Source organism: Pleurodeles waltl, unplaced genomic scaffold (assembly GCF_031143425.1).
Source record: "Pleurodeles waltl isolate 20211129_DDA unplaced genomic scaffold, aPleWal1.hap1.20221129 scaffold_209, whole genome shotgun sequence".
In the NCBI taxonomy this organism is placed as follows: Eukaryota; Metazoa; Chordata; class Amphibia; order Caudata; family Salamandridae; genus Pleurodeles; species Pleurodeles waltl.
The window spans coordinates 207596-217500 of NW_027149915.1; the positions used below are offsets into that span (position 1 = coordinate 207596).

Consider the following 9905-nt stretch of genomic DNA (forward strand, 5'->3'; position numbering starts at 1 on the left):
TAGGGATAGACTCCTCACACTCTCTGGTAAAGATGCAGAATCCTATGACCCCATGAAGGCTACCCTGATTGAGGGCTTTGGATTCTCAACTGAGGAGTACAGGATTAGGTTCAGTGGGGCTCAAAAATCCTCGAGCCAGACCTGGGTTGATTTTGTTGACTTCTCAGTCAAAACACTAGATGGTTGGATAACTGGCAATGGTGTAAATGATTATGATGGGCTGTATAACTTGTTTATGAAAGAACGTCTGTTAAGTAATTGTTTCAATATCAAACTGCATCAGCATCTGGTAAACCTAGGTCCAATTTCTCCCCAAGAATTGGGAAAGAAGGCAGACCATTGGGTCAAGAATAGGGTGACCAAGACTTCCACAGGGGGGTGACCAAAAGAAAGGGGTCACAAAGCCTCCCACTGAAAGAGTGTTGAGACATCCAAGGGAACAAGTAAAGAGTCTTCTACAGGGCCCCAAACACCTGAGCCTCTTCAGTCCTCAAATGGGTATAAGGGTAAAAACCTTGATTCCAAGAAGGCCTGGTGTCACATCTGTACTCAGCATGGACACCAAACTGGAGACAAGGCCTGTCCCAAGAACACACAACAAGTCCTACAACAAGTACTATTCCAGTTACCACTGGAATAGCCAGTCTCCAGGTGGGATCAACATTGTGCCCAGAGCAAATCAGGGTTCACACTGAAACTGCATTAGTCTCTGAGGGTGGGGTGGACCTAGCCACACTTGCTGCCTGGACACCTAACATGCAAAAATACAGGCAGCAGCTCTTAATCAATGGGACTAGAGTAGAAGCTCTGAGGGATACAGGTGCCAGTGTCACAATGGTCACAGACAAACTAGTTTCCCCGGGACAGTACCTGGCTGGACAGAAATATCCAGTCACAAAGGCTGACAACCAGACTAAAGTCCAGCCCATGGCAATGGTAACTTTAGAATGGGGAGGGGTCACTGACCTGAAACAGGTGGTAGTCTCTTCTGCAGTCCCAGTAGAATGTCTTCTAGAAAATGATCAGGAGTCCTCAGCATGGGCTGAGGTGGAGCTCAAGACCCATGCAGCCACGCTGGGTATCCTTGAACTGGTGTGTGTCAAGACAAGGGCACAGTGTAGGGCTCAGGGTGAAAAAGAAGTGTTGGAGTCTGGAATAATGGCCCAACCTTCCAAGAGAAAAGGAAAAGGGAAATGTCAGTGGAACTCACAGGGTCTATTGGGAAGATGGACTCCTTTACGCTGAGGTAAGAGATCCCAAACCTGTTGCCACTAGGAGAGTGGTAGTGCCTCAGGAGTTTAGAGTTAATTCTGACCTTAGCCCATGACATTCCCCTTGCTGGGCATTTGGGACAAACCAAGACATGGGATAGATTAGTCATCTATTTCTACTGGCCCAATATGTCCCAGAAGGTAAAGGAGTTTTGCACCTCCTGTGTCACCTGTCAAGCCAGTGATCAGACCGGTGGCCATCCAAAGGCCCCCCCTCTTTCAACGTCCAGTGGTGGGGGTCCCCTTTGAAAGAGTGGGAGTGGACATAGTGGGTCCACTGGAACCTCCCACAGCATCAGGGAACCAGTATATCTTAGTAGTAGTGGATCATTCTACTAGGTACCCTGAATCAATTCCCCTTAGGCCCACTACTGCCCCTGCAATAGCCAAAGCACTCATTGGTATTTTTACCAGATTGGGATTTCCTAAGGAGGTGGTTTCTGACAGAGGTACCAACTACATGACAGCTTACCTGAAACACATGTGGAATGAGTGTGGGGTGACTTATACATTCACCACACCATACCATCCACAAGCCAATGGTATTGTTGAGAGATTCAACAAGACATTGAAGGGCAAGATCATGGGGCTCCCTGAAAAACTCAAAAGGAGATGGGATGTCCACTTACCATGCCTGCTTTTCGCCTACAGGTAGGTGCCACAGAAGGGAGTAGGGTTTTCCCCCTTTGAACTTCTGTTTGGCCATCTTGTTAGGCGACCACTAGCACTTGTAAAAGAAGGCTGGGGAAGACCTCTCCATGAGCCTAAAGAAGATGTGGTGGACTATGTACTAGGCCTGCGTTCAAGGATGGCAGAGTACATGGAAAAGGCAAGCAAAAACCTTGAGGCCAGCCAACAGCTCCAGAAGCTGTGGTATGACCAAAAGGCTGCTATGGTTTAGTTTCAGCCAGTGCAGAAAGTCTGGGTTCTGGAGCCTGTGGCTCCAAGGGCACTTCAGGACAGATGGAGTGGCCCTTACCCAGTTCTTGAGTAAGAGAGTCAGGTCACCTACCTGGTGGACCTAAGCACTACCAGGACCTCCAAGAGGGTGATCCATGTGAACCGCCTCAATCTCTTTAATAATAGGGCAGATGTAAACACGTTAATGGTTACAGATAAGGACCAGGAAGCCGAGGGTGAACCTCTCCCTGATCTCCACTCCACTGACCCTAAAGATGGGTCAGTAGATGGAGTGATCTGTTCAGACGCCCTCTCTCGCCAACAGCAGGCTGACTGCAGGCAAGTCCTCCAGCAGTTTGCTAAGCTCTTTTCTTTAACCCCTGGTCAGACACATCTGTGTACCAATGATCTGGAATTAGGAGACAGTATGCCTGTGAAAGACAAAATATTTAGACAGTCTGACCAGGTTAAAGAAAGCATCAAAGTGGAAGTTCAGAGGATGCTGGACTTGGGAGTGATCGAGCATTCTGACAGTCCCTGGACTAGCCCAGTTGTCTTGGTCCCCAAACCTCACACAAAAGATGGCAAGAGAGAGATGAGGTTTTGTGTGGACTACAGAAGGCTCAACTCTGTCACCAAGACAGATGCTCACCCCATCCCAAGGGCAGATGAGCTAATAGATAAATTAGGTGCTGCCTAATACTTGAGTACCTTTGACTTGACTGCAGGGTACTGGCAAATAAAAATGGCACCTGGAGCAAAAGAGAAAACAGCATTCTCTACCCCCTGATGGGCACTAACAGTTTACTGTGATGCCCTTTGGCTTAAAGAATGCCCCTGTCACCTTCCAAAGGTTGGTGAATCAAGTCCTTGCTGGCTTGGAGTCCTTTAGTGCAGCTTATCTTGATGATATTGTTGTCTTCAGCTTCAACTGGCAGGATCACCTGGTCCACCTGAAGAAGGTTTTGCAGGCCCTGCAAGCAGCAGGCCTCTCTATCAAGGCATCTAAATGTCAGGTAGGGCAGGGTACTGTGGTTTACTTGGGACACCTTGTAGGTGGAGGCCAAGTCCAGCCACTCAAACCCAAGATCCAGACTATTCTGGACTGGGTAGCTCCATAAACCCAGACTCAAGTCAGGGCATTCCTTGGCTTGACTGGGTACTATAGGAGGTTTGTGAAAGGTTATGGATCAATAGTGACACCCCTCACAGAACTGTCCTCCAAGAAAATGCCCAAGAAAGGGAACTGGACCGTGGACTGTCAAAAGGCCTTTGACACCCTGAAGCAAGCTATGTGTACAACACCAGTTTTGAAAGCTCAGATTACTCTAAGAAGTTCCTTGTGTAGACAGATGCCTCTGAGCATGGGATAGGAGCAGTCCTGTCCCAAACAAATGAGGATGGCCTTGACCAGCCTGTTGCTTTCATTAGCAGGAGGTTACTCCCCAGGGAGCAGTGTTGGAGTGCCATTGAGAGAGAGGCCTTTGCTGTGGTTTGGTCCCTGAAGAAGTTGAGACTATACCTTTTTGGTACTCACTTCATAGTTCAAACTGACCACAGACCTCTCAGATGGCTAATGCAAATGAAAGGAGAAACCCTAAACTGTTGAGGTGGTCCATATCCCTACAGGGAATAGACTTGGTAGTAGAATACAGACCTGGGACTGCCCATGCCAATGCTGATGGCCTTTCCAGGTTCTTCCACTTAGAAAATTAAGACTCTCTTGGGAAACTCTACCTTTGATTCCACAATTGGCACAGCCCTGGCACTCTGATAATTCCCTTCTAAATGGTATCCCTGGTACCAAGGGCACTGATGCCATGGAAGGTCTCTAAGGGCTGCATCATGTATTATGCCACCGTGGGGACCCCTCACTCAGCACATGCACACTGCCTCACAGCTTGTGTGCGCTGGTGGGGAGAAAATGACTACGTCGACATGGCACTCCCCTCAGAGTGCCATGCCAACCTCACACTGCCTATGGCATAGGTAAGTCACCCCTCTAGCAGGCCTCACAGCCCTAAGGCAGGGTGCACTATACCACAGGTGAGGGCATATGTGCATGAACACTATGCCCCTACAGCGTCTAAGCAAAACCTTAGACATTGTAAGTGCAGGGTAGCCATAAAAAGTATATGGTCTGGGAGTTTGTCAAACAAGAACTCCACAGTTCCATGATGGCTACACTGAAATCTGGGAAGTTTGGTATCAAACGTCTCAGCACAATAAATGCACACTGATGCCAGTGTGTGATTTATTGTAAAATGGACCCAGAGGGCATCTTAGAGATGACCCCCTGAATACCAGTCCGACTCCTAGTGCTAGGCTGACCAGTTTCTGCCAGCCTGCCACAACCAGACGAGTTGCTGGCCACATGGGGAGAGTGCCTTTGTCACTCTGTGGCCAGGAACAAAGCCTGTACTGAGTGGAGGTGCTTCTCACCTCCCCCTGCAGGAACTGTATCACCTCGCGGTGAGCCTCAAAGGCTCATGCCTTTTGTTGCAGCACCCCAGGGCATCCCAGCTAGTGGAGATTCCCACCCCTACGGCCACTGCCCCCACTTTTAGCCACAAGGCTGGAGGAGATAATGAGAAAAAGGAGGAGGAGTCACCCACCAGTCAGGACAGCCCCTAAGGTGTCCTGAGCTGAGGTGACCCCTGCCTTTAGAAATCCTCCATCATGAGATTGGAGGATTCCCCCAATAGGATTAGGCATGTGCCCCCCTCCCCTCAGTGAGGAGGCACAAAGAGGTTGTAGCCACCCTCCAGGACAGTAGCCATTGGCTACTGCCCCCCAGACCTACACACACCCCTAAATTTAGTATTTAGGGGGCACCCCAGAACTCAGGAAATCAGATTACTGCAACCTGAAACAAGGACTGCTGACCTAAAAGCCCTGCAGAGACGACAACTGCTTTGGCCCCAGCCCTATTGGCCTGTCTCCAGACTCAAAGAAAACTGCACAGTGACGCTTCCGACAGGGACCAGCGACCTTTGAAGACTCAGAGTACTGCCCTGAAATCCGAAGGACCAAGAAACTCCAGAGAACAGCAGCACTGTTCACCTACAGCAACATTTTTGCAACTTTCGAACAAACTTTCAAAGAACTCACTCTTCCCGCTGGAAGCGTGAGACTTCACACTCTGCATCCGACGCCCCGGCTTGAGCTCCATAGAACTAACACTACAGGGAGGACTCCCAGGCAACTGCGACCTTGTGAGTAACCCGAGCTGACCCGCACCCCCCACCCCGGACCCCCACAGCGATGCATGCAGAGAGAATCCAGAGGCTCCCCCTGACCGCGACTGCCTCTAACAAGGAACCCGACTCCTGGACCAAGCACTGCACCTGCAGCCCCCAGGACCAGAAGGACCCAAACTTCAGTGCAGGAGTGACCATCAGGCGACCTTCTGCCTAGCCCAGTCGGTGACTGGCCCGAGAAGCCCCCTGTGCCCTGCCTGCACCGCTAGAGTGACCCCCGGGTCCCTCCATTGATTCCTATCACAAACCCGACTCCTGCTTTCCACTGCACCCGGCCTCCCCTGTGCTACTGAGGGTGTGTTTTGTGTGCCTACTTGTGTCCCCCCAGTGCTCTACAAAACCCCCCGATCTGGCCCCCGAAGACGCAGGTACTTATTTGTGGGCAGACTGGAACCGGAGCACCCATGTTCTTCATAGGCACCTGTGTGTTTTGGGCTGCTCTTTGACCTCTGCACCTGACCGGCCTGGTGCTGCTGGTGTGGTAACTTTGGGATTGGCTTGAACCCCTAACTGTGGGCTGTCTATACCCAGGAACTTGAACTTGTAAGTGCTTTACTTACCTGAAAAACTAACCATTACTTACCTCCCCCAGGAACAGTTGATTTTTGCACTGTCCCCTTTTAAAATAGCTTATTGCCATATTAACTAAAACTGTGTATGTTGCTGCTCTAATTCAAAGTTCCTAACTTACCTATGTGGAGTACTTTGCATTTTATGTATTTACTTCAAATCTTGAACTTGCGGTTCTAAAATAAATTAAGAAAATATATTTTTCTACATAAAAACTATTGGTCTGGAGTTAAGTCTTTGGGTGTGTGTGTTCCTCATTTATTGCCTGTGTGTATACAACACATGCTTAACACTACTCTCTGATAAGCCTATTGCTCACACTACCATAAAATAGAGCATTAGAATTAACTCATTTTGCCACTATCTTACCTCTAAGGGGAACCCTTGGACTCTATGCACACTATCTCTTACTTAGCGATAGTATATACAGAGCCAACTTCCTACATTGATCACTTTGCTGCACCAAGAAACACTTTTGGAAGTAAATGTAAAAATGTTACACTGCGGATGGCTGAAACCCTGGAACCCTTGACTGTGTCCCGGTCCAGTGCAACCTTCCCTTTGAGTACTATTTGCTTTTACATGCTTGTTATACTTTTAATCTTTACAAATTCATATCTCTGGTTCCCTATACTGGATTTTTTTTCGTTTTAGTGTCATTTTAAAGATAAACATATTTGCTATTTTTATAAATTGGTGTGAGATTTTTATTGTGTGATGTGTCTTAGTTGCTGTATTGGTGTATTTCAATGCTTAACATACCTGTGTCCTGAGTTAAGCCTGACTGCTAATTTCCAAGCTAACAGGGGTTGAGCCAGTGGCTACATTGAGGGACCTTGAATGGACACAACTTTGTGTTTGTGGTGTATTGCTAGTGTTAGGTGTGTACGTACCCATACCAGTACCCAGCCTCTCACATCGACTCTCTTGATGCTGTTGTGTGCACCACAAATATTTCCACTTTCTTTCTTTTTTCTTACCGGTGGTGAACTCCTGTGCCCGCATGCCCTGCTCCCCTTCCCATCCTGCTAACAGGCATTTTACCACCTACAACTGCAGTGCTGTTTAATTAGGGGCCTCAGTACAGAGAGCAAAATGTCGGCTGCCAAGAATGATGTGGAACAAAATCTGCACGCCCATAAATCAGAAAAAACAATCAAAGGTGAATAACCTAAATTGAACAAAAGTAAGACTGGACAATTAATAAAAGTAGGTTGGTCTACGTCTATTACAGTTACCTAAACCACTGTGTAATGACAACTAAAATTATGCCAATAACCCAAAGTGACTTACTGTACATGTATTCTCATTAGTTTCTGTATATATCACCTCCTCATTCTGTTATTACATAAATGAGATGACTCTTTTGTCAGCCTGATGTTTAACTTATTTGGTATCTGTCTCTTGCCATCTTGGTGCTTTCAGACATGTAGGCAATATGTTCAATGCTCGTTCCCAAATATCAATGCAATACTTTAGATGAAGAGTCATTATATTGTAGCTGTCACATAGAGATGTGGAATCGAGCATTTTTACAGCGTGAACCTACAACTTAATATTATAGTCTCAAGTTTAAATGATGTACATAACTGAATTGTTCAACATGCAATAGTGCAGCGCTCCATTGTCTGAAGTGGTCTGAACAAAGGTCAACAAAAAAGTTGGCATGCTAAATATTTATCTTGTTGCAGGATTAATTAATCTAAAATGCTTTTATATTGTTAAGGATGTATCAATGACAGAAACATACACTTAAGAATGCAGGAAAAAATAAGAGTACAAAACTATTAGAATGAAATACAATGTGATATTACCAAGTGAGATGAGAGCTTGGTGAATTTCCTTCATCACATTCCTGTAAAGTTCCTTCTGCCAATCATGTAAAAGCTTCCACTCCTCGTCAGAAAAATAGGCAGAAGCATCATGGAATAGTCCCTGTGGATCGCACAGAAAGTTATTCAGTACTTAATCAGCATTCTATTCAGTAATATGAGGTGTTTTATTAACATATATTAATGTAGAATGAAGTATTCTTCCTATTATCACCCCTCAACGGAATCCTCTTTCCTGCTCCTTGCATTCAAATGATGAGAGACCATGAATCCTGTTCAAAAGCAGACTGCAAGACTACCAGGAATGTAAAGAAACGTGATACAATCCAGTAATATACTTTCTAAAGAAACTCATTTAAAACCTCCAAAAGCATAGCAGTAGAAATCTGGCGCGGCATCAGATGTTTAAAAAGTGACCTGTCCGACTATGTAAGAAGGAAACAGCGGTTATAGGGGTAACAATATAAGAACTATATAAGAAGTTGCAAATGTCAGGCTGTTTATAGTTATGCTAATTATTAAGAGGGTCGCAACAACAAAGTAGCAGAGCAGATCCCACTCCTCTGCCCCCATATGATTCCACACATACGATCTCTATCATCAATGGGGGTGACAGAGAGGAAGAAAAAGTCGAAAGTGAAGACTAGGGGTGCAGATAATGGCACTTCAAAAGGAGTGCAACTTAATTACCCCATTTTAGCATGGCTGATGAATACAAAACACAAACACACAAAAGGTGATGGGAGGAATGATTGCAATTTGTCTAACCAGGGGCATTCACTCAGGGTAGCATCCCGACCCATTGTTCTTTTGCTCACCAGGCCCCCTCAGTTTGGACCCAGCCGTATGGAAATCAGTCTTGACCCTGCTCCTCATGGGAACAGTGCAGTCCAAACTGTCAGGCCAGGCCCTCACTGAACTCGAACACAAGCAACCTAGGATGAGTTTAGTCTTGGTTGCGGTTCACGAGTGGGGTATAGATTGGTTCCAGTGACAGTGTGCATGGGGCCCACGTCTGGTATGCCCTGGACATTTAGGGCGGCAGTACATCAAACACACAAAAGGTAATGAAGACAAACTTTTCCTGCCACGCAAATTATCTATGCCTGTGGTAGCCTAAAACAATAATGCAAAATTTAGGACAATTGCCCTTATTATTCGAATCACTAGAGCCAGGCACTACTGTAAGCGCATCTTTGCGTTTTCACTTTTAGGCAGTAAGGGGTTTGTCAGTCAAGGCTTTTCCGTGCAGGCTAGAGTTGGGAAGAAGGCCTCTTTGAATCAGTAGCTCTATCACATGCAATGAATTGTCCAGGTGCAATATTAACTTTTATTGATTTTAAGAAAGGTACGTAGCAACTTAATTAACTTTGAATATACGCCTGTATATTACTCGGGCTATATGATGTATGTCAGGAGTACAATATAGCAGCACTACTTGCAGCGACTTGTAAAACGGGTTTTCTTATCATAAAGTTCAAAGCTCTTGACTTCCTGCACTTCTGAGTTTCTAGATTTTGGGAAGATGCACATAGTCTTTAGATGGGGCTGCACAACGTGGGGGACAGGTGTGCTGGGAGTCAGCTGCACGTGTTGATGCTAATTACAGGTGGGAGACAGACTTCATTGTTGAGCCATAAACTGAAGAGTCTCAGGTTCTTGAGTGGTGGTTTCTGGGTTTGCAACCGAACCGGAGGAGGCATGGTCTCAGGGATCCCTTCAGGCTCTCAATCCAAGGACAGGTTGTATGTCAGAATACTGAATAAAGAAATATAGTCTGACATAAATACTGCACCTTAAATATTGATGACAAAAATATTGTTCAGCTGTGTGGAGACTTTCAATTACTAACTACAACGAAGTGATATTTTTGAAGACAATATTTAGGGTACAATATTTATAGCCGGCGGTATTCTGGCAACAATATTATCTCACCGTATGGCATATTGTTGGTGTGGTGGGAGTGTCAACACAAAGACTCATGATGCCTTGGCACTCATGTTAGTACCACAGAACATAAAGTACAAGAATTTACAGAACGAACTACATGGTGCGGAGAACCCGAAGAAGCA

At 46.1% G+C, this 9905-nt stretch overlaps 2 protein-coding genes across 3 annotated transcripts in view; one reads left to right on the forward strand and one right to left on the reverse strand.

Annotated features, from left to right (window-relative positions):
* LOC138274914 (zinc finger protein 34-like) overlaps positions 1-9905 on the forward strand; it is a 278326-nt gene that overhangs the window by 190086 nt on the left and 78335 nt on the right. The gene's annotated exons all lie outside the window — the stretch shown is intronic.
* The window catches only part of LOC138274916 (zinc finger protein 777-like), a 49952-nt gene that overhangs the window by 37105 nt on the left and 2942 nt on the right, over positions 1-9905 (reverse strand). The window contains exon 2 of the mRNA XM_069219035.1: positions 7816-7936. Coding sequence (XP_069075136.1) covers positions 7816-7936 — 121 coding nt within the window. The remainder of the gene's footprint in view (positions 1-7815; positions 7937-9905) is intronic.